Below are 23583 nucleotides of genomic sequence, written 5' to 3'. Positions count from 1 at the left end.
TGGTAATTTCAATGAAAAGCATGTTGAAAACAAAAGAAATCGTAACGACTTGTGACGTGTGTGGTGGCGTTTTTTTGGGGAGAGAGAGGGCGTGTGACCGGAGCTAGGCCTCGGCTGCCTGCCAAGCTCAGCCTTAGCAACAGCAAATAATTGGTGTGATGGCTACTCAAGCTGATGAGAAAGAAAGTGCTGGTAGGCCTAGAAAATACAGTTTTTATTTTGAGTACTGTTTACAAAAAAACATAGGGGATCAGTCAATTAAACTAGGCCTATAACAATTATTTTATTTCATAGTAAAATTGCCTTTGATTTGATTTTGTTTTGTCCAAAAAAATAACAGAAATCCGGTCACACGTCACACACCAGCGCATACAAAAAAGTTGTGCTTGATTGTTACTGTATTCGTTGCAAAAAAATTCAGCTTTCAGTATTTTATTAGGGAAAAGTGAATTCACTGTATGATATGGAGCACTTCTAGACCCGAAATACACTTTCAAATGTTACCGATCAAGTCATCGTAAACCAAAAAAATAATAGGCCTATAGGCCTAACATGTTTTAAAGTCAAATTTGATTCTTTTGGCCAAATATACTACTACTAGTACTACTCTAGAGTCTATGTGAACGTCGGTACTTTTGTTACTTCTTACCTTTGTATATATTTTATACTGCATTCATTATTGTATTTACTATTATTATATTATTACATAACAGAGTCATTATTGGCTGAAATCCAGAAGAAAATAAGTGATGCATTTGACATTTTCGATCATGAAAGTAACAAAACGGTGGATGTTCGTGAAGTTGGAACTATAATTCGTTCTCTTGGATGTTGTCCTAGTGAAGGCGAGCTCCACGATCTGCTAGCAGACATGGAAGAAGAGGAACCAACAGGCTACATCAGATTTGATAAGTTCTTGCCAATTATGACAGGAATTCTTATGGAAAGAAAGTAAGATTGTCAACCAATCAGAGTCATTAGACAAGTTCTATTTCCTCTGAAATATGATGTAAGAAGCATTTTTGGGTAGAAGCTGGGATCCACTTGATTTAGGATATTTCGACCTCGCTGATTACGAATATGGCGGATCCCAAGCGAAATTCGGCCATCTAAGCCCTTAATTTGCATAATTAAAAATGGCGGCCATTTTTTATAATTACCCTATATCTCGAGAACCACTAGTCACAGATAATTAATTTTGGTGTCAAAATGTTTTAAATATATGTTTTTATATTCACTTTAATGACACATTTTCTCAAAAAATTGATGCAAGTCGTATTTCTGACATTTTGACCTTTGACCTTGATTTATCGTATCTCAGTAACCAATAATCGGAGAGACACGAAATAGGGCTCAAATTGTTCAGAAACTATACATTCTTATTTATTATAATGAAATGTTTTTACAAAAAATGGCCGATTCTACAACTATTGACCTTTGAACTATTAGTCAAATATAATAATATAATAATAATATAACTTTGAAAATTGTGGTCTTATGAATTTTTTTTTCTTTTTAAATTGTTTAAAACATGTGTGTTTCTATACAGTCTAATGGCACATTTTGTACAAGAATGGCCGATAGTATGGTTATTGACCTTTAAACTACAGCATAGGCCTACTGTATACTGAATATAATATAATATAATTGCATAACTATGAAATTATTTATACTCAATAATAATTAGTAAAATTATAAAATTCACTGCCATCAAATATGATGTGTTATGATTTATATAGATTTAAAAAAAAATTGAACACGCAAGTTACATTTGTTGAAATTTAAAATTACCTGCCATCAATATGATGGAGTATGATTATAGATTTTTTAAAATGTGAACATGTCAGCTACATTTGGAAATTACCTGCCATCAATATGATGGATTATGATTATAGATTTAAAAAAGAATTTGAACACATAAGCTACATTAGAAAATTACCTGCCATCAATATGATGGATTATGATTATAGATTTAAAAAAGGATTTGAACACGTCAGCTACATTTGGAAATTACCTGCCATCAATATGATGGATTATGATTGTATAGTACCAGCCATCAATATGATGGATTATGATTATAGAATTAAAAAAGAATTTGAACACGTCAGCCACATTTGGAAATTTGGAAATTACCTGCCATCAATATGATGGATTATAATTGTATAGGTTTGAAAGAATAGTGAACACGTAAGCTACATTGGGAATGAACATGTTAAGGGCATCAGTTTTGATCATTCATGCAAAGGTTTCCGTCATCTTTAGCGTTGTTACAGTAGCATATTAAAGCTGTACATGGTAGTTTTGACTTTTTGCACCTACATCTATATGGTTATGCATCGTGTCTTGCATCCACAATAAATCATCTCTAACGAAGCAGTAGGAATAGCTTCATTTTTCAGAAGCACTGGTTGAAGTTTACCATTAGATAGCTCCCAACCAAAATATGTTGGTGATGGCAAATGCTGGATTGGCGATACAGCTTTTTTCAATACGAGTGCTTGGAAGTGTGCTCTTTTTATATGATGCTGGTGCACTGCATCGCTTGTTGGAGGTAATTTTTTTTTTTTTAAACATGGCATGCCTAACTTAAAACTGTCGATAAAGGACACCACCAGACAAAAATGAACCAAAACACAGAGACCAATTCGTCGAATTATAGAAAGTGGTGAAATACCGCTGCCAAATTGCTGGTCAAACTTGTTGGCATTACAAGATAATAATGCAGATCTGACACGATTTCTATCAGAGGAGTTGATTCGTCAAGCTCCTATAGACAAAGAAATTGTCACAGCTGGTGGATTTATGAAAGAATCAGTTGTTAAATCATCAAAATTGTACACGAATACGTTGTCTCTGGTCAGACCATGAAGAATCGGACACGAGACTTGTCATGCTGCCAATGTCCGATACGACACAGTTGTAGTTGCTTCTAGGGATACAGACGTACTAGTGATTCTAGTGTCTCACTACCAAAGCATGGTATCCAAATGGATGATGACAGGGACATCCAAAAAAAGAAAGTATCTATAAAAGACATTTTTCAAGCCTTGCCCGAGGGTTCTGCAAAAGCACTGATTCCATTCCACACTATTAGTGGATGCGATACTACCTCATATCCAGGGAAGAGTTAAATTATATTAATACCTACATACAGTAATTTAACTCTTCGCTGCTCATATCTAAGTGGTCACTCAAAGGCATCGGCATGGGAAGTATTAAAAAAAGGTATGAACTAATTAAAGACCTGGGAGAAAACCTATCAGTGACCAAGTTATTATGAAATCGGAAAGATTCATTTGCTACGTTTACGGTGTTGGTCAAGTTAAAAGTACCAATAAAGTTAGGCTTTAAAAAAAAAAGGCATTACCTCCAACAAGCGATGCAGTGCACCAACATATAAAAAGAGCACACTTCCAAGCACTCGTATGGAAAAAAGCTGTATCGCCAATCCAGCATTTGCCATCACCAACATATTTTGGTTGGGAGCTATCTAATGGTAAACTTCAACCAGTGCTTCTGAAAAATGAAGCTATTCCTACTGCTTCGTTAGAGATGATTTATTGTGGATGCAAGACACGATACATAACCTGCCAATAGATGTAGGTGCAAGAAGTCAAAACTACCATGTACAGCTTTATGCCGCTGTAACAACGCTAAAGATGACGGAAACCTTTGCATGAATGATCTTAACTGATGCCCTTAACATGTTCATTCCAAATGTAGCTTACGTACGTGTTCACATTTTCTTTTAAATCTATACAATCATAATCCATCATATTGATGGCAAGTAATTTTCAAATGTAGCTTACGTGTTCAAATTCTTTTTTAAATCTATAATCATAATCCATCATATTGATGGCAGGTACTATACAATCATAATCCATCATATTGATGGCAGGTAATTTCCAAATTTCCAAATGTAGCTTACGTGTTCAAATTCTTTTTAAAATCTATAATCATAATCCATCATATTGATGGCAGGTAATTTCCCAATTTCCAAATGTAGCTGACGTGTTCAAATTCTTTTTTAATTCTATAATCATAATCCATCATATTGATGGCAGGTACTATACAATCATAATCCATCATATTGATGGCAGGTAATTTCCAAATTTCCAAATGTAGCTGACGTGTTCAAATTCTTTTTTAAATCTATAATCATAATCCATCATATTGATAGCAGGTAATTTTCTAATGTAGGTTACGTGTTCAAATTTTTATTTAAATCTATAATCATAATCCATCATATTGATGGCAGGTAATTTCCAAATGTAGCTGACATGTTCACATTTTAGAAAATCTATAAGCACACTCCATCATATTGATGGCAGGTAATTTCAAATTTCAAATTTCAAAAAATGTAACTTGCGTATTCAAATTCCTTTTTAAATCTATATAAATCATAACACATCATATTTGATGGCAGTGAATTTTATAATGTTACTAATTATTATTGTGTATAAATAATTTCATAGTTATGCAATTATATTATATTTAGTATACAGTAGGCCTATGCTGTAGTTAAAAGGTCAATAACCATACTATCGGCCATTCTTGTACAAAATATGCCATTAGACTGGATAGAAACACACATGTTTTAAACAATTTAAAAAGAAAAAAAAATTCATAAGACCACAATTTTCAAAGTTATATTATTATTATATTATTATATTTGACTAATAGTTCAAAGGTCAATAGTTGTAGAATCGGCCATTTTTTGTAAAAACATTTCATTATAATAAATATGAATGTATAGTTTCTGAACAATTTGAGCCCTATTTCGTGTCTCTCCGATTATTGGTTACTGAGATACGATAAATCAAGGTCAAAGGTCAAAATGTCAGAAATACGACTTGCATCAATTTTTTGAGAAAATGTGTCATTAAAGTGAATATAAAACCATATATTTAAAACATTTTGACACCAAAATTAATTATCTGTGACTAGTGGTTCTCGAGATATAGGGTAATTATAAAAAATGGCCGCCATTTTTAATTATGCAAATTAAGGGCTTAGATGGCCGAATTTCGCTTGGGATCCGCCATATTCGTAATCAGCGAGGTCGAAATATCCTAAACCAAGTGGATCCCAGCTTCTACCCAAAAATGCTTCTTGATTCGTTTTCTAGGCCGTTTTTTGAGAAATGGAACCTGTCTACATTGTTACATATCGTAATTTTACTAACTGTACCCATAGAGATATTATAGTTCACTATAATATCTCTATGCTGTACCCTGTAGAAAATGTTATATTACAATTAGATAGAAGAGACTTGTTTACATTGGCTATTTGTAAATTATTATTGTTAGCAGGATTAGGTTTTTAGCAGGTAGGAAAACTTCTACCAGTAATTTGGAATTTCTCTAAATCATGCCTTCTTATACACATCATACCGGACCAGAACCGTGGCGGAACAGGTGTGAAAGACACTTTACACTCACATCATACAAATACTGTAACCCCAGTGTCTGTCACAAACTTCAGATTTTCCTAAAGCTCTGTCTACAGTATCAAACTTAATAAGACAAAAAAATATGATGTGCCCTGGACACGATGACATCATATCACTACCATACCATATTTGGGGATATCAATACCATATTTGGGTACATCACACTTTTTTAGTTTGATAGTGTAGACAGAGCTTAAGTGATTCTAAAGTAGCATTATTCACAAATTTCCTAGTTTTCTGTGGCCTATACAATTCTAAACTATTGATTTTTCATCATAGATACAAACCTGCTCCTGAAGATAAATTATTAAAGGCGTTTGAGGTTTTGGACAGTGAACGTAAAGGTCATCTAACTACCGAGGACATCACAAAATATATAACAGAGGAAGGTGAGGTGCATTTGAAAAAACAGGTTTAAAATTTCCCCAATTTACCCCTAAACTGGAGTTACCCTTAAAAGTTGTATAATCAATAAATGTATATATTTTATGTAAATTGTTGATCTTTTATTTCTATGAAATTTTTTACAGGAGAACCATTTACACCAGAAGAGCTGGAAGAAATGTTGTCCGCAGCAGTGGATCCAGATAAAGGAGTCATCCTGTACAGAGACTATGCTTCTTTGATGTCAGTTGACGAAACATAAGAACCCCCTCTGCCAACCTACCTATGTTGTCTACTTTAAAGCTCTGTCTACACTACCAAACTGTATGTATATATGGACATGATGATGTCATATCAATACCATATTTGGGTACATCACAATTTTTTTATCAAACTAGTTTGATAGTGTAGACAAAGCTTTGGTCTTTTATTTGTGTGTTAATGAATGTCGTTTCTATATTAACAATATTACAAAGTAAACTACATAACTGTAAATTTAAGGAATAATAGACAGATTATCGCAAATCCTGGTTTATTTAACAATCTCATTCAGCTTTTATGACTGCCTGACTGTGATTCACTTTTTTTTGCTATATTAAAATTTATGTCAGGTTGCCTAATTACAGCAACTATATATTTTCACAATGTAATTATGTACATACTGGTTTTAGAGTTAAATAAAGTTTACTTTAACACAAAAATTATAATACAGTACTGTATTTAATTTTGTAAAATTAGTATTGTAATGTTTGAGCTTTTTGCCTGTGTGTTTATGTTATTGATTATAATATACAAATATTCTCTCCTGAATATCCTCTTGTCTTGTACGCTTAACATAAAAATTGTCAACATTACTATAAATTAATCACTGGAATTATTTGATACCTCTGTCGCTTCTTAAGAACCAGTGCCTCTCTCTGGTGAGAAATCTAAAGTTTTGAAAACACGGGTGTTTCTTTCTGCATTGCTGCCATGGCTGATTTCATGACATCTTCTGACTGAAGCATCGAAGTGTTCCATAGAACCTGTTAAGACAATATGTTGCCAAGTGTTTAGGACAGTAGAACGGTAATTACGTAGCCATCAGCAAGGGTTCGAGGCTCACTCGCTCCATGGTGGTAAACAAGTCTTCTCGGATAAGGGCTATAAACCATAGGTCCATTGTACACATCTACTGTAACTCATGTGCACATTAAAGAACCTAGTACATCTTTTGAGACAAGTAGGGGGTTATGGGTGTACTAATAGTACATAACAGCCACTGATTAAACTGGCCCTCTGGGAGAACAGTCTTTGAATGAGGAGGTCACCCAGTATAAATAAATAATAACAAATACAATAAAAGATATATATGTTGCTATGTGATCAGCCAAGGTTACCTAATCCTAAACAACCTTTAGTCGGTCATGGTTACCCATGCTTTTTCACAAAAAGAACTTGACTCAACTCAACTGCATGTATGTACGACATATTTTGTGTTAATTTGAGTTGCATGTTGACATAACTTGTTATGTTGTTTGGTGATAAGCCCACCTTTAAACAACAAACATCTACAGTAAGTGATTCTGTGTCTAGTTAAGCTCTGTCTACACTATCAAACTAGTTTGCCAAAAAAATGTGTGATGTACACAAATCTGGTATTGATATCCCCAAATATGGTAGTGATATGATGTCATCATGTCCATATATGGGCACATCACATTTTGTTTGATAGTGTAGACATAGCTTTACGTACCATACTATCAAGTCCTTCTTTAACAGACTTATCTCTGGAGTTATTCAAGTTAATCTTTGTTCCCTGTACGGCCACTGGGCTTTTTGATGCTATTGTCTCAGCAACTGTCATAGCCTCTTTAATCATCTCTTCTCTGTCACCAAATATCCGGCTGAAAAAAAAGTATTGATGTTGTTTTATCACTGTACTTATAATTTTTTACTGCAGTAATTAGTTTATATTTTTATTATTTACAGCTTGTTGTCCTTTCTGTTGACTGCACATTTTTCACATAAGACTACACCTAGTAATTAACACAATAAGGAGTTGTGATAACAGGGTCTTGGGCTCAATTTGTGTCAGGTGTCAGGAATTTCTCTCATGAAAAAAACAAAGACAATTTTTATTGCCACCTTCAAGAAGGACAGTGAAAGAATTTTCGCTTATGAAAATTTGACTAAATTATAAAAAACTTACCTCACAAATCCAAATTCTTTGGCTTCATCCGGAAGGAACTTACGTGCTGTTAAAGCAAGTTCTCTGACCCAGCTATGGCTTCCAACAATCTTGGGCATCCATTGCAATGTACCCAAATCTGCAGCTATTCCTAAGTCAATTTCCTGAAATAGTTCAAATAGCCACCTTTTAATAAAGTACCTGTCTAAAGTTCTGTCTACACTATCAGCTTTATGTGACAAAAAATTGTTTGTGCCCATATATGGACACGATGATGTCATATCACTACTACCATATTTGGGCATATTATGTCATACATGCTTGATAGTGTAGAATACCTGTCAGTATGCTATTCAATATTGCTTGATAATAACCCACCAGCTAAAAAAAAAGCATCTTCTCAATGGAAAAAAATTCTGCCAAATTAAAACTAACCTTTATTTGAAACCATGCATCAGAAGTACAATATCTCATGTCACACGCTGATATCATATCAATACCGCCCCCAACGCAAGCACCGTGTATTGTCGCAATTACTGGTTTAGGACACTGAAAGAAAACATACACACATACTGTATTATAAATGTTATAAATGTAACAATTTTTCAACAATCCACTTTAGGATTTATAAAAACAGCAGCCCTTAAAGCAATGCATACAGTGTAAACTGTAAGATGTTTCTCTCAATCTTAGTAAATTCAGACCATTTGTAGAGATGTTCCAAAAATAGATGGACTATTAGATACTTATACTTACATTTGCCTCTCTCCACCCAGGTGTATAAATGGTTAGATTAAGACACAACTATGTGCTGATTACTAATAATGTGAAGCGCTTAGAAGCTTTGTGCAATAAACTCTATATACAATAATTAGCAAAGTGTGATTAAAATAACATATGCCACTTACATTTTCAATACTTAAAAATGTTTTTTGCAATTCTGCTACAGTTTTCCTTATTTGGAAAGCTGCCCGTCCAATATCAACATCTTCATCTCTTATTAGCAACTCAGAATGGTCCATGATATCAAGACCTATTTATAACAATAGTATATAGTACTGCAGCTGTAAATAATATACAGTCAACTCTACCAATACCGAACACCTATGGGCTGGCCAAGTATGTCTGATTTTCTGGAAAGTCTGTTATTCGGAATGTGTTTTTAATGGTAAAAAGGCAAAAATTGGCACTGTTTGGATTTGCCTTTGGATTTATTAACACTCGCAACATCAAAAGCGCATTAGCACCTTAACCTAGGCGAGTGTGGTACTATTACAGTATGTATTGTATGGTGTATTAGTATGACATGCCTATAACTGTACCTGCAGTAAAAGCTTTGCCTGCACCAGACAGGATAACTACCCTGCAGTCAGGATCGTGGGCTATCGTATCAAAGCACTCTGTGAATTCTCTGTAAAAAAAACACATTTTATTAATATTTATGGGATAAATCTGTGAACAACATCAGTAATATCTTCCTCTGCTGCTGGCCGTTGTTTCCACATAACCAATTTGAGACTGCAACTGAATTTGGATCCTGGTCAGAAAATGGAACCGTTCACATTAAATAAATGTTGGATTCATTACAAAACGTACTGCAGCGTAAAAGACATGGCGCAGTGTGAACACAGGTTTACGCGCAATATCTCTTGGTGTACACCCACAGTTTTCACCCACCACCTGACAGGATCTAGCTTCAGTGTGAATGTAACTTTACTTGCAATATCTCTTGGTGTAAAGCCACAGTTTTCACCCACCACCTGACAGGATCTAGCTTCAGTGTGAATGTAACTTTACTTGCAATATCTCTTGGTGTACACCCATAGTTTTCACCCACCACCTGACAGGATTTAGCTTCAGTGTGAATGTAACTTTACTTGCAATATCTCTTAGTATAAACCCACAGTTTTCACCAACCACCTGACAGGATTTAGGTTCAGTGTGAATGTAACTTTACTCTCAATATCTCTTGGTGCAAACCCACAGTTTTTACCCACCACCTGAAAGAATTTAGGTTCAGTGTGAATGTAAATTTACTTGCGATACCTTTTGGTGTAAACCCACAGTTTTCACCCACCACCTGACAGGATTTAGGTTCAGTGTGAATGTAACTTTACTCTCAATATCTCTTGGTGCAAACCCACAGTTTTTACCCACCACCTGACAGAATTTAGGTTCAGTGTGAATGTAAATTTACTTGCGATATCTTTTGGTGTAAACCCACAGTTTTCACCCACCACCTGACAGGATTTAGGTTCAGTGTGAATGTAACTTTACTCTCAATATCTCTTGGTGTAAACCCACAGTTTTCACCCACCACCTGACAGGATTTAGGTTCAGTGTGAATGTAACTTTACTCTCAATATCTCTTGGTGCAAACCCACAGTTTTTACCCACCACCTGACAGAATTTAGGTACAGTGTGAAAGTAATTTTATTCGCAATATCTCTTACTTCCAGAACAATCTGTTCATGGCATTCCTTTTTTCGGGCCTGTTGAGCTCGACTTGGTAAACAAAATTGGTTGGTTGCGACACGGCCAATGTGTTGAACTTGTAATTACCTAGAGACGACATTTTTCTTGACATACTTGTAAAAGATGGGTTCAAAGTTAAATCTGGAAAAAAAAATATTTAAGATTCTATTTAGTTTGTCTAATGATCCAAATTGAAAAAGAATATGAGTCGATTTAATTTTAAAAAATAAAATATTATATATAAAGCATTTAAAAGGTAAGATTACAAATACAATTACAAAAAATATAAAATGCTGGTTATATTAGCAAAAATGCACATTTTACATTCACAAATTTGAAAAGTGAAAGTTAATATTAAAGTAAAGTTTAAATATCATCATTACAACACACCACTTGTATTACTATTAGTATACAGTACGGTAAAAAGTAAAAGTTTAAAACTCTTTTTATTTTTAATCTCTAAAATATTATAATAAATAATGAGTAGGCCTAAATGTTAATCATTTTCAGTGTCAGTGGCTTTCATTTACAATGCCAAGCTAAATAAATGCTGCAATCTCGAATAAAATTGTTTTATATGCTGGTACACGTAGGCCTAGCCTGTAAGAGAGCCAGTCCTACTACTGTAAAAAGAGTATTTGATTGGCCATCATGTCATTGATAAATACCCTACTATTTACTCTTTAGGCCTAGACTATTTTTAGTTTATTTATATCTCCCTAGAGTACTAGAAGCAAGGGAAGTTCACAGCGAGTCCTAACATAATAGTTCTTTAGAATTATTCAAGTCATCTTACTTTTTTTACAGAAACGTACAAATACAGAACGTAAAGACATCATCATATAAAAAGTGAAGTGTTAGACGGTTTTGTTCTTTTTTATCTCTCGATGATCCTGATTATTGTGCATTCTTGCGTGACGCCGACGACCCTCGACAAGGTCAAAGGTAAATGATAAGAATAGCAGCTGAGAAAACCGTGTACAAAAATCTTTTATTCTAAAACTTATTTTGGCTCTTTTTTATTGCATACTTTAATAATGTCATCGTTAAATGAATCTCAGAAAACCATTGCAACCGTGGGCATTGTTGTTACCCTGACTGTATATCTTATTCGCCGAAGATTTCGTGGAGCAACGTGCAAAAGTTTAGCCTTACTGAAAGGAAAAACCGTCATCGTGACTGGAGCCAACACCGGTATTGGACGTGAGACTGCCCTAGATCTTGCCACTCGAGAGGCTAGGGTGATTCTAGCATGCCGAGATGTTCAAAAGGGCGAAAATGCAGCTAAATATATTCGAAAGTATACCCCAGACGGAGAAGTTGTTGTTAAGATACTTGATTTGGCATCAATGAAATCAATTCGATCATTCTCAGAAGACATTCTAAAAACAGAAAACCGGTTAGATGTTCTCATAAACAATGCCGGTGTTTTTCGTCCACCTCTTCTACGCACTGAAGATGGATTTGAATTGCAATTCGGTGTTAACTACTTGGGACAATTTTTATTAACAAACCTATTGCTGGATTTATTAAAAAAGACTGATTCCAGTCGAATAGTGATCGTTGCATCTGCACTTCTAAAACGGGGGCGTATCAACTTTGAAGACATTAACTGCGAAAAGAATTATAGTAAAGCACAGGGATATAGTAATAGTAAGCTAGCTATTGCTATGTTTGCAAGAGAACTACACAAGCGTCTCTCTGCCGATGCCGAGTCTAGTTCAAATGGCAATAATCCTTCTGTTTACTGCCTGCATCCAGGAGTAATTGACACAGAAATGTCGCGCTACTTTCCGATGTTTGTGCGTGTGCTTCTTTCACCGATTAGATGGCTGTTCTTTAAGACTCCCAAACAAGGTGCACAGACCACAATTTATTGCGCAGTTGCTGGAGAGCTAAAAGGTGTAAGTGGCCGTTACTATGGTGATTGTAAAGAAGAGCCATGGCATAAAGCCGTACTTGACGAGGATGTTGCCAAGAAACTTTGGGAGGTCAGTGAAAAAATGACAAAGTTGTAAACAAGGATTAATAATGGACAAACAAACACGTGCATATTTGATAAACAACCAAATTAAAATATATTATGCACAAAATTGTTTGTAAAAGTCTCTTCCGCCATTCCACACAAAATATACTGTACCATACAGAACGATAGCAACCGGGATGATCCACCGCGTTGTGATTGGTCAAATTACTTATGGTGCGCTTATGTCCTTACGTTGCATAGCGCCGAAAGTAATTTGACCAATCATGATGCGATGGATCATCCCAATTGCCGCTTGTGATTGCTCAACTCAACTCAACTTTGGGAGGTCTGTTAAAATGACAAAGTTGTAAATCAAAGATTAAAGATGGATTTGATTAAAAAAAAAAAAAATGAAAATACAATTCAGTTCAGAGAATGTACCATCTTATTACTAAGCATTTCTCCTAACTCGGATCGATCAGCAGGTATTGTCATTGCTAATCAAATGCAGTATAATAAGTATTAAAGTATTAAGCACAGCACTTTTAAAAAGCTTGTTTGTAATTGAGTATTAAGTTCCAATAAAGATTATACCAGTAAATAATTGATGTCGCTTGTATAGTGTTACGTTTTAAAATTTCGAAAGGGTACCAGTACGATGGCCAGTTCACAAAAAAAATATCTAAGATAAAAACATCAAATAGCACATTTTGGCATCTTCACACATCATTTGCTGATGATTACAGCAGTTGAACTTCATTGTGTTAAAGCTACCCGTACAGTTTAAGTAAGTTGTGTTTAACTGATTAAAATATTGCCTATATACTCAACTCAGTGACAAAGTTTGGATAATTGTACAGGTGGTACCGTAAAGCACGTACTAAGCGCAACGCCGAAAGTAATTGAGTAGTCATCCGACGCAAAGGAACATCCAAACTGTTGCTTGTCATTGGTCAACTTGCGTTGCGCCTAAAGCTTGGTTCCTACTAGGACGCAGCGCAAAGACGTGAGCCGCAACCCATGCGAACTGACCAATCAAAGCGATGGATTATTCGAACTGTCGTTTGTGATTGGTCAATTCGCTTACGTTACGGCTTACGTCCACACTTTGCGTCCAAATGGGAACCAAGCTTTAGTAAAGTGTCTCATTACAGTCCAAACACGAAGGAGTTGCAACCAATTAGTTACGCACATGCTACGGTAATTGGTTCCCACTAGGACGCAGCGCAAAGACGTGAGCCGCAACCCATGCGAACTGACCAATCAAAGCGATGGATTATTCGAACTGTCGTTTGTGATTGGTCAATTCGCTTACGTTACGGCTTACGTTCACACTTTGCGTCCAAATGGGAACTCATATTGACTGCATACCTCTTGCGTTTGAACTCTCGTACTGGCTCTGTGGGGGATTGGAAGTGTATTGATAATTTAATGTGTCCATGTGTGCACGCGCTTCTGGGGCGCCGCGCGCGGTTTGCGCGTGTGTGTATTGTTAAGTTGGTTTTTGTTTTTACAGTAGTTTGTAGGTCTAAAAAGGCCTCTATCTATTTCTGTACTATTTATATCAACATCTGTCAGAGGAATACGATGAAAAGTGTGAGTATTGACTTTGAAATTCAACTGCAGTATAACGTGTATCCTAACTAGCTAGGCCTAGCTAGCCTATAAAAAGCTGTTTGTTGATGACATGCCTTTCTTTCTTACCACCCACCGGACCCCCTCTTCCCCCACCACTCTCTCGACAGAGTGTGGGGAAGAGATAGGCCTATCTTAGGCCTAGTAGTCGTCAAAAGTGTCATGATGTGCGTCATCAAAGAGAACGTTGGTAAGCGAAATCACATATTATGAAATAATGTCAGATACTCTATTATTAATTATTATATACCACTATTAATATTATTGGTTTCGGACGAGAACGGTAAGAATGATAACGTATATAATTATAATTTATAAAAAAAAAATTCTTTGCTAGGCCTAGGCCTAGGCCTACACATGTTTATGGCTATAGGCTATATATTTATCATATAGGCCTAATATTTTAATATAAATAGTAATACTATATAGGCGCAACCGGTAATACTTAATTATTACTAATAATAATACTAGGCCTAGGAGTTACAACTTGTTTATATTTTGTCATTCTGAGGAAATAAATATATATTATTTCATTATACTTTTTGTTGTTAATGTAATATAGGCATATAAATCAAAAAGACAAATAAATGATTATTTTTACCTTGATTTATATATTGACCTTTTTAGGCCGAGACTATAAGGTTTGAGAGTCCCTCTTTGTTTTTGGTTATATGGCTCAAACGAGCACCTAAACCGTTTTGTTTTGGTATTAAGTGCACGTAGTCTTATGCCAGAATTCATGAGAGCAAATTGTTTGTGAAGAGGATGTGTTTCATCATCAATGATACTTTTTACTTTTTTTAACACATTTTCTTTATACAAGGATTCAACATCAGGTAAGTGCTCTCCTACTAGTCTAATTGCTCTATTTCCTATTCGATTAAGTTTAATTTTATCTTTTTGCATTGTATTACCATAAAAACAAACATTACAAAAAAGTATTACACTGAGAATTACAGAGTTATAAAACAATTTAAGTATAGTTTTGTCATTTCTGTCTGTGTTTCGATTTATTATGAATTTTTAAAATTTTAAAATTGTGGCCTCTAGTTACAGTAGATGGTGCTAAATATATCTCGTTTGTTGTTAAAGTTAACGTACAAAACACAGGCCTGGTTTTGTTGTTATCTCACAGTACATATAGGAAAGTTATAATTTATAATAGTACAACCAACCATACATTTGTCTAAATGCTACTGACTAAACACTCTGAATAGATATTTGTCCGTTATATAGATTTTTGTTTAAATTTTGTTTTTGAAGCTCTTTATTGCCCTTTAAAACCAGAGTTTCCTTAGTCAAATAATAATAATAGCCTATAGGCCATATTAAATTATACCGCCATTTTATCAGCATGCGTAATCCTCCCCCTCCCTCCAATTTCTTAAAATCGACAGTTAAATTGGATGCAATTATTCTTCGACGGAGTTGATGACACTATTTAATTTGTATGTATATTGTTTGGTATCGATCGATTAGTAATCGATTTATTGATAAGTGTCACTAAATGACTTAAATCATGGAACTATAAATTAGAATTTATAGCTCTATGCTTAAATTTTCAGTTTTCCATGCGCTAAAGTAATAACACTGCACTTACGTAAATTACAAGTAGGCCTAGTTCATTAAAAGTTAAAAGGTCAATAAACTATTAGATTTGTCTTCTTATGAGTCACCGGCAATTACGACGTGTTCGTATAAGTCATGTACCGTGCTTCATTTATGCTTAGTATAGGCCCCGAAGAAAACATACTGCCAATAATCAACGGGGGTTATACAAATCTGTCTGGGTAAACATATGGGTTGTGAATGTTGGTACATTTTTACTTCATGAAGTAGCCTATCTTATTATTAGTGAATAAGTTATATACAAAATGGATTTCGGTAAGATCACTTTCTTTATTTTGAATTGTCTGAATGTTGCTTCTTGGCATACTCCTCTATTATTAGACAGGAAGTAGACGCCGGTTGCTTTGTTTTTAAAAACATACATACGTCTGTATCATTAAGCTCTGTTATCAACTAGTTTGATATTTTGAGGACCAAATATAGTAGTGATATGCCCAAATAACAAAAGAATAATTTAGTGGATTCAAAGGATGAGAGCCAACCACCGCCTCTCAATTTTGAAAATGACAATATAGGTCTAGTAAGATAAGACATTAATAAAGCTCTGTTTACACTCAAACTACTATTAAAATGTGTGATGTGGCCAAATATTGTATTGATATGTTTAAATATGGTAGTAATAATATGACATTATCATGTCCTTATGGATAGGCCTACATCACATTTTTTTGTCAAACTATAGTTTGATAGTGTAGACAGAACTTTAGGGTAAGTTCAGCATTAGTATCACAAACATGTTTCGGCCCCTCCTCGAGTCCCCCTTTCCACTATTTCAAAATCTTGGATCGTATGCACTATTAATGTTTGTGTCGACATTCCCCTGATAGAGATACATAATCCTAACTAGAAATGGCATTAAAATAACGATGTATTCACACAGGATGCAAATTAAAGGTAAAATTAATGTGTTACCACAACTACTGTATTAAAACGCAGCGCTTCTACGCCAAACGCGCGCTAAACATACACGAGTTGCAACCAGTAGGCTTACAGTAAATTAACCATTTTGACATATCACCATCAAATCAAGTTCTCTTACAATTTCATTGCGTTTTCTATTTACCATTGCACACCAAAGCCTAAGATACCCGGAAGGGTGAGGAAGCCTCCGATCGTAATACGCGTATTTGTCAGTGTCTTTATTTGCTGGTATTATTAATAATAAATATCATATTTATAATAATACTTAACTCAGATCGTGTAAACATCCTTGTAAATGAATAACTTTACTGTATTTCAGTAAAATTATACCGTCCGTCCATGAAGAAGGGTAATTACAACAAGGTCTTTAATAACAATTTATTAAAATCAGTCGTCTGGTAAGTTCCTCTCTTTATTCGTTAAGCTGGTGGGTATGGACGTAACGCAAGACGCATTGCGTAGCGTTTACGTCCGACGTGCGTTTGATAGACAGACCTTAATTAAAGGTTTTTCAATATGTTTTATGAACAAGTACGTTTTTAATATACACTTCATTTCATTCACAGTTTTTTTAACTACAACTCTAAAATCAGTAACGAACCCATCGAGTATAGAAAATTCGCGTACCGATCTTGACAAAAAAAATTGCTAAACAATAGTTAATTTGTTGACTCTCCTGGGATCGGACTGAATTAGATCTGTGTTATATCACGAATTCGTCTAAAAATGTAATTTATCCTTATCCAGATGTTTACTACAAATATATATACGAATGTTCACTTGCTACGGTACTAAATATTAATATATTAGTGGAAAAGAAATAACAAAAAAAAAACACCTCGGAATTCCGCGGTAAAATTCAAGGCGGTAGTAATTAATTTTCTACTGGTTAATGATTTCCTTCCTGCTCTGTCTCGTTTTAAAGATTGAGAAACCGGGTTTGTCAATGTGTGTTTGTTTTGGTTTTTAAAATTTAAAACAAACTCTAAAATGTAAATCCCAGTTTATCTTGTTTTCCAAAGTCTAAACATTGTCAATAATAATAATAACGGTATTTTGTATAGCGACTAAACAAATTAAATTTTCTCTAAAGCGCTACAACCACAAAGCTCGAACTATGTGTAAATTACTTAATTTTTGTCTGTTATATGTACATTTTAAAAAAGTTTTGTGCAATTGAAAGCTTTAATTTACAATCAATTGATAACTAGAAATTGTTATCGACCTGGGCGTCAACCTAGCCCGTCGCCAGAATGACAGCAGGCAGGCAGGTAAAGCGTGGTTCCCACTAGCGACGCAACGCAAGGACGTAACGCAACGCAAGTGAATTGACCAATCACAAGCGATGGCTTATTCGCTTGTGATTGCTAACTGTCTATAACTTCGCTTGTCATTGGTTAAAACGCTTGCGTTGCGTTTACGTCCTTGCGTTACATTCTAGTGGCTTTGGTGCGTCATGCCTCTTAATTTTCGTGGTTATATAATAAATAGTAAAAAATACTCTTATTTCTTGTTTCTTTTCAGAAAATATAATAATGGAACAAAACGAAACCTTGATGGTTGGAAGAAATACCGACAACCTTCAAGATGACGTCACTATGACCATTGCTGCCACTATGGGTGTGTGCTTCCTCTTGTTGGCCTTACTCAAGTACTATCTTGTCGGAGGAGTTTGCAAGAGCAGTATTGACATGACCGGGAAAACGGTCATCATCACCGGAGCCAACTCCGGAATCGGAAAAGCAACAGCAATGGACTTAGCACGTCGCAACGCGAGTGTGATCCTGGCTTGCCGTGACGTCATTAAAGGGGAAACTGCAAAGATGGAGATAGTGCGTGAAACAGGCAATAGTCAACTGAAAGTCAAACATTTGGACTTGGCTTCGTTTAAATCTATTCGACAATTTTGTAAGGAGATTAACCAAGAACTCACACAACTAGATGTTCTTATCAACAACGCTGGCATATTTTTCCATCCGTTTTCCAAGACAGAAGATGGGTTTGAGTCACATTTCGGAGTGAATCATTTAGGTCATTTTCTTCTCACCAACTTACTCCTGGACCTCCTAAAACGGTCTGCACCTAGCCGAATTGTCATCGTCTCGTCGCTAACCCACGCTTATGGATCGATTGAATTCGATAATTTGAATTCCGAGAAGGGGTATAACCGAGTTGTCGCGTACAATCGAAGTAAGCTTGCAAATGTGTACTTAGCGAACGAGTTACGCGAACGACTAAGCAACACCGGTGTGACGGTGTGCTCGGTGAATCCTGGTGGTGTCAACACGATGATCGTGCGACGACTGTTTAGAGATTGGGTATATCGTCTTATCTGGCCCTTTATTTGGTATATCCTCAAGTCCCCGATGCAAGGAGCGCAAACATCAATTTATTGCGCAGTGTCTAATGAGTTAGACGAAGCGCATGGCGGTTATTTTAGTGATTGCACTAAGAAACAGGTCGGAACGTCTGCAAGGGATGACGGTATACGAAAAAAATTGTGGGATGTCAGTGAGAGGTTTGTTGGCCTAGCATAATAGTTATTTTAGCTTGTATCGCAAGGGCATGTTGATACCAAAGAACTTTGTTTGATTTCATCAATTGCTGTTTAACTTTAGCGTAGCACTAAATGATCAATCGTACCGTGCGCGATTGTGACCCTTGCCGCGCCGCCGCTTTATTTTTCTATTTAAAAAAAAACATTTTAGGAGTTAAGTTTCATTTTTATGCAGTAAGGGCCTACAAATCTTTTCAGTCATTTTAAAATTGATAGTATTTTTACGAAGGATAGTATAGTAGCATGTTGCTTTTGCCAGATGTTTATATGACCAATCGTACGCGATTGTGAAAAACTAAGGCTTTCAGGCAATGGATACTAGAAAGGATGTTTCTTTTGATTTTCTGGATACAATGAGCGTAAGACTAAGAGCAATATTAGGACGATCTTTTCAATTCAAGGAATAGGTTTCTGGGTTCAGGTTCAGGTCCATGCAGGGAAAAATTTCATTTTAAAATTTTGTTTAGCAATTATTGCTAATCAAACTGATTTTTTAGTCGAGAAACATAGTTTTGTATTGTCTTTTTTGCTATACAATTTTAGAAATGTGTAGCAATAAGGTTGTTTTGTTTAGCTTTTTGCTATGCTACACTGGCGAAATTATTCCCTGCCATGGTGATCATGCATCCATAAAGCTTTGTTTACACTATCAAACAAGTTTGACAACAAAAGTGTGATGTGCCCAAATATTGTAGTTATATGACGTCATCGTGTCCATATACAGTATGGTGGACATACAGTTTGATAGTGTAGACAGAGCTTTAGAATGGTCACCTGGTCTGATATTGGTCGTATTCTTTACTTTTCTAATAGTATCGACAACAAATATATCCATATACACAATATGCAATAATTTGACAGTCGATGTAATGGTATTTTATTCCTTTAAAGCTCTGTCTACACTATCAAACTTTATGTGACAAAAACATGTGCTGTGCCCTTATATGGACACGATGACGTCATATAACTACCATATTGGGGCATATCACTACCATATATGGGCACATCACACTTTTTTGTCAAATTAGTTTGATAGTGTAGAAAGAGCCTAAGAGTGAGATTTAACTGTCTCCCTTCCTGCAATACATTTACATAGAATTCTACATGACATACTATGACATATTAAGAAAGTTTTCTTGTATTGAGTTGTCTGTAGTAATACCGTATCAACAAACAGGCAATATTTATATTGTTCAAGATTCTATGCTTATAATAATAATATTTTTAAGAATAACGGTATAATATATATAACTAAGAGACCATGTCAAAATTATTCTATTGCAGTTACTGCAGTAACTACGTTTTGTTTCCTCATGCAATTATCTAGCACTAGTTTTCTCTTACCAGAACTAACTATAAACTAATAACTATTTATTTCCTCCAGGGAAACTATTACACACCGTTTCTTGATTTCCTCATAACTTCTCATAAACAAACAAAAAATCAAATAAGTTCAAAAAACATTTATTTGTTCAACAATGGCATTATACAGTATAATATATAGGTGTGTACATAAATGAAAACATGTTAATAAGCCATCATTTGGGGTCTTCTCTAGAAGAAATCAAGTTTCTTGTCTCGAGAAAGACCCCAGAAAATAAAAAAAAATGATATATATAAATAATAATATAATATTTTAAAATGTCATGCAGTAACTGCAGTAGAATAATTTTGACATGATCCGTAAAGCGTGGTTCCCACTAGAACGTAACGCAAGGACGTAAACGCAAAGCAAGCGTTTTAACCAATGACAAGCGAAGTTATAGACAGTTAGCAATCACAAGCGAATAAGCCATCGCTTGTGATCGGTTAATTCACTTGCGTTGCGTTACGTCCTTGTGTTGCTTGTCGCTAGTGGGATAGCTAGTTTGTTGCAATATGACAATATAGATATTTAACTTGAATGCAATATACCAGATATATTATTCCAGTAACTCATACAGTAATTAATAAGATATCAAACCATATTTATGTAGTACAGAAATTAAATAACTCAAAAATACAGAACGTACTGTAACTTAGTATAACAGTTTAACATACATATGTCATTTTGACTTGAGAGGTACGTGTTTTGGATGCAGCAGAACCATGCCATCATAAGGGGACACCTGAATACAACAGTGTCCCCTGAATGGAGGTGTCTCAAATTATGGGTTCTACTAAGCCTAAACCGTTAATGATAGTCTTATGGAATAGTGTGTCAAAAAATATTACTAATTACTGATGATAAGCATAACTTTAATTAGTTTAAAGAATGTGGCGTTATTATGTATTATTAAGATATTGGTGCTTCAAAAATGGTGCTAGAACCGGGTGCTAAAATGTTTAAATTTACAGGGTATTTTTATCGAGTGCGCACACACCCAAAGCCACATTATGTGCGCGCGCACCCATATTTTTGCCCGCACAATTTTTATTTTAATTTAAGCGCTCGAATTATATGTCTCCTTAATAATATTTTAGGTCAGTAAACGTAAATAGTATTAGTAGTAATGTATACTGTGTGTATGCCCAATTATTATGTGTATAATCAATGCTGTTTTTCAATGTTCTCAAGGAGGATGAGATAACACGCCTTCAGCGGATGTAACCGGTCATATCTCCTTCCTACCGTTAATTAGACATGGTAATCCAACGCTCACAACAAGTGCATGACCGTAACGCATGGCCTACAAAAATGTTGCATGTTGGCTATGTAGTAGTAGTAGGCCTACACAGTGTAGTAAAATATTGGAAAATGATACAAATCGAGAATGCTTAATATTGGTATTTTGTGACGTTTGTTGATAACCATACTATTACGGTACACAGTTTGTAGGCCTACATATTTTATGATTTTTTATGAACCATTGTGAGGTAGAATTAAAAACATTTTATTAGAACTTAGAAGTTATTTATTGTGGTGTAATGTCATTTATTTTTTGAGTACTTTAATGCGACGATGATGCATGAATGTGGTGATGATAAAATGATATTGTACACAGTATATTATTGAATAAGCATCACGTACCATACGATCAATAAAGACAATTATTATCTCCTGGCCCCTTTGCAGATAATAGCCTTTGAATATAAGAGTAAATGCATTTTTGGCGTTCCATATGTTATTAATAAAATCGCCGCCGGGAACCAGAGTACTCGCCGCGAATGGTCTTACCTTAAAACCACACCCATCAATAATCCACCATACCATATAAAACCGTTTAAATTGCTAGAAAAAAAATAAAAATCTAGAATAAGCAAACTTAACTACTTAGACTTTAATTAATACCAAATATAAGTTTGCTGTGAAATATATCATACAATACAACACCATTTATGATAAAACAAATCGTGAACAGATTTAATTGAATTGTGGGTAATTATTTCAACCAACGTTGTGAGAATAAGGTATATCGGCCTTTCGCATAAATCGCCATCATGGGTTTCGATAATATTTGGTATTCTCATCCAAGAAAATTTGGCCCAGGCTCTAGGACATGGTAAATTGATAATATTTATGGCTAGGAATGTTTAATATTTATTTTACTTTGTGAATTGAATAAATTTATTGAAACTTGCATGCTGAAAATAACAAATTTACCGGTTTATAAGTTAGCCGCATGCAGTGCGGTGTGTGCGCGCGACAGAACACCATCCAATTCATGAACATGTGTCGCGGCGGACAATTGCGATTGAATGATGGACGATGGGCCTGCCTACAAACTCTATGGGCTGGGAATCAAAAGTTAAATATTTGATGATGTTGATGACAAGAAAAGGAAGCCTAAAATAATTAGTACAAAGTGGCTGCAATCTACCCCTAACTAAAGCGTAACTCAATTTTATACATTATAATAATCTATTCTGCCTACTACAACTACTACTATACTAATACTTTTAGGCTAGAGCCTAGGCCTAGAGTTAGTTATTACTAAATTTATATAATAGCCTAGGCTCTAGCTAGAGTATAGACCTGACTAGAGAGGCGGAGCTATTACGTTTGATAAATAATGTCATTGTCAACAGGGAAAATTTTCATTTAAAAATTTTGTTTAGCAATATTGCCAATCAAACTGATTTTTAAGTCGAGAAACATAGTTTTGTATTGTATTTTTTGCTACACAATTTTCAAAATGTGTAGCAATAAGGTTGTTTTGTATAGCTTTTTGCTACGCTACACTGGCGAAAATGTTCCGTGGTCAATGATAAAGACTGGTGTAGGTTGTGTCTATTTGGAATTGCTCGCTTCATCCTAAAGCCAGCCGAATGTACAGGTGCACATTGGTTGCTTTCCACTGACTGTTTCTCACCATTCCAGTTATTGATCTTGATATAGGTGTCAAATTTCCTGGATTGCAGGACGGCTAGCATAATTGCAGACTGCGCATTAATAAATATTGCTTAGTTTTCCA

The 23583-nt window shown here is 35.0% G+C and overlaps 4 protein-coding genes across 4 annotated transcripts; 3 read left to right on the top strand and 1 right to left on the bottom strand.

Annotated features, from left to right (window-relative positions):
* The first annotated feature begins 62 nt into the window (after window positions 1–62).
* On the top strand, window positions 63–6290 carry LOC140060252 (dynein regulatory complex protein 8-like). The gene is made up of 4 exons (XM_072106386.1): window positions 63–192; window positions 714–951; window positions 5732–5841; window positions 5983–6290. Exons 1-4 carry the CDS (start codon window positions 159–161, stop codon window positions 6096–6098), a joined length of 498 nt encoding a protein of 165 aa, XP_071962487.1. The 5' UTR covers window positions 63–158; the 3' UTR covers window positions 6099–6290.
* A 431-nt stretch (window positions 6291–6721) lies between these two features.
* LOC140060251 (delta(3,5)-Delta(2,4)-dienoyl-CoA isomerase, mitochondrial-like) lies at window positions 6722–11368 on the bottom strand. The gene is made up of 8 exons (XM_072106385.1): window positions 11278–11368; window positions 10460–10622; window positions 9329–9417; window positions 8915–9039; window positions 8442–8555; window positions 8028–8170; window positions 7572–7722; window positions 6722–6861 (listed from the first exon to the last, which is right to left on the bottom strand). The coding sequence occupies exons 1-8, from the start codon at window positions 11321–11323 to the stop codon at window positions 6766–6768; spliced, it is 927 nt and encodes a 308-aa protein (XP_071962486.1). The 5' UTR covers window positions 11324–11368; the 3' UTR covers window positions 6722–6765.
* Window positions 11369–11438: 70 nt separating this feature from the next.
* On the top strand, window positions 11439–13039 carry LOC140060146 (retinol dehydrogenase 14-like). Its single transcript, XM_072106234.1, has one exon. The coding sequence runs from the start codon at window positions 11519–11521 to the stop codon at window positions 12497–12499; it is 981 nt and encodes a 326-aa protein (XP_071962335.1). The 5' UTR covers window positions 11439–11518; the 3' UTR covers window positions 12500–13039.
* Window positions 13040–18189: 5150 nt separating this feature from the next.
* Window positions 18190–22372, top strand: LOC140061058 (retinol dehydrogenase 11-like). Its single transcript, XM_072107472.1, has one exon. It carries the CDS (start codon window positions 18231–18233, stop codon window positions 19167–19169), a length of 939 nt encoding a protein of 312 aa, XP_071963573.1. The 5' UTR covers window positions 18190–18230; the 3' UTR covers window positions 19170–22372.
* Window positions 22373–23583: the final 1211 nt, after the last annotated feature.

The sequence above is a fragment of the Antedon mediterranea genome, chromosome 10, assembly GCF_964355755.1.
Source record: "Antedon mediterranea chromosome 10, ecAntMedi1.1, whole genome shotgun sequence".
Classification (NCBI taxonomy): domain Eukaryota; kingdom Metazoa; phylum Echinodermata; class Crinoidea; order Comatulida; family Antedonidae; genus Antedon; species Antedon mediterranea.
This window is presented reverse-complemented; position numbering and strand designations above follow the sequence as displayed.

Excerpts from the sequence above, each read along its gene's own strand:
- LOC140060252 (XM_072106386.1), top strand. The coding sequence starts at position 159 with ATGGCTACTCAAGCTGATGAGAAAGAAAGTGCTG. Across the intron at positions 952-5,731 it reads GGAATTCTTATGGAAAGAAA|ATACAAACCTGCTCCTGAAG; the intron begins GTAAGATTGTCA and ends TTTTCATCATAG. Across the intron at positions 5,842-5,982 it reads AAAATATATAACAGAGGAAG|GAGAACCATTTACACCAGAA; the intron begins GTGAGGTGCATT and ends AATTTTTTACAG.
- LOC140060251 (XM_072106385.1), bottom strand. The coding sequence starts at position 11,323 with ATGATGATGTCTTTACGTTCTGTATTTGTACGTTTCTGTAAAAAAA. Across the intron at positions 9,040-9,328 it reads AGGCAAAGCTTTTACTGCAG|GTCTTGATATCATGGACCAT; the intron begins GTACAGTTATAG and ends TGTTATAAATAG. Across the intron at positions 8,556-8,914 it reads CATTTTTAAGTATTGAAAAT|TGTCCTAAACCAGTAATTGC; the intron begins GTAAGTGGCATA and ends GTTTTCTTTCAG.
- LOC140060146 (XM_072106234.1), top strand. The coding sequence starts at position 11,519 with ATGTCATCGTTAAATGAATCTCAGAAAACCATTGCAACCGTGGGCATT.
- LOC140061058 (XM_072107472.1), top strand. The coding sequence starts at position 18,231 with ATGACCATTGCTGCCACTATGGGTGTGTGCTTCCTCTTGTTGGCCTTA.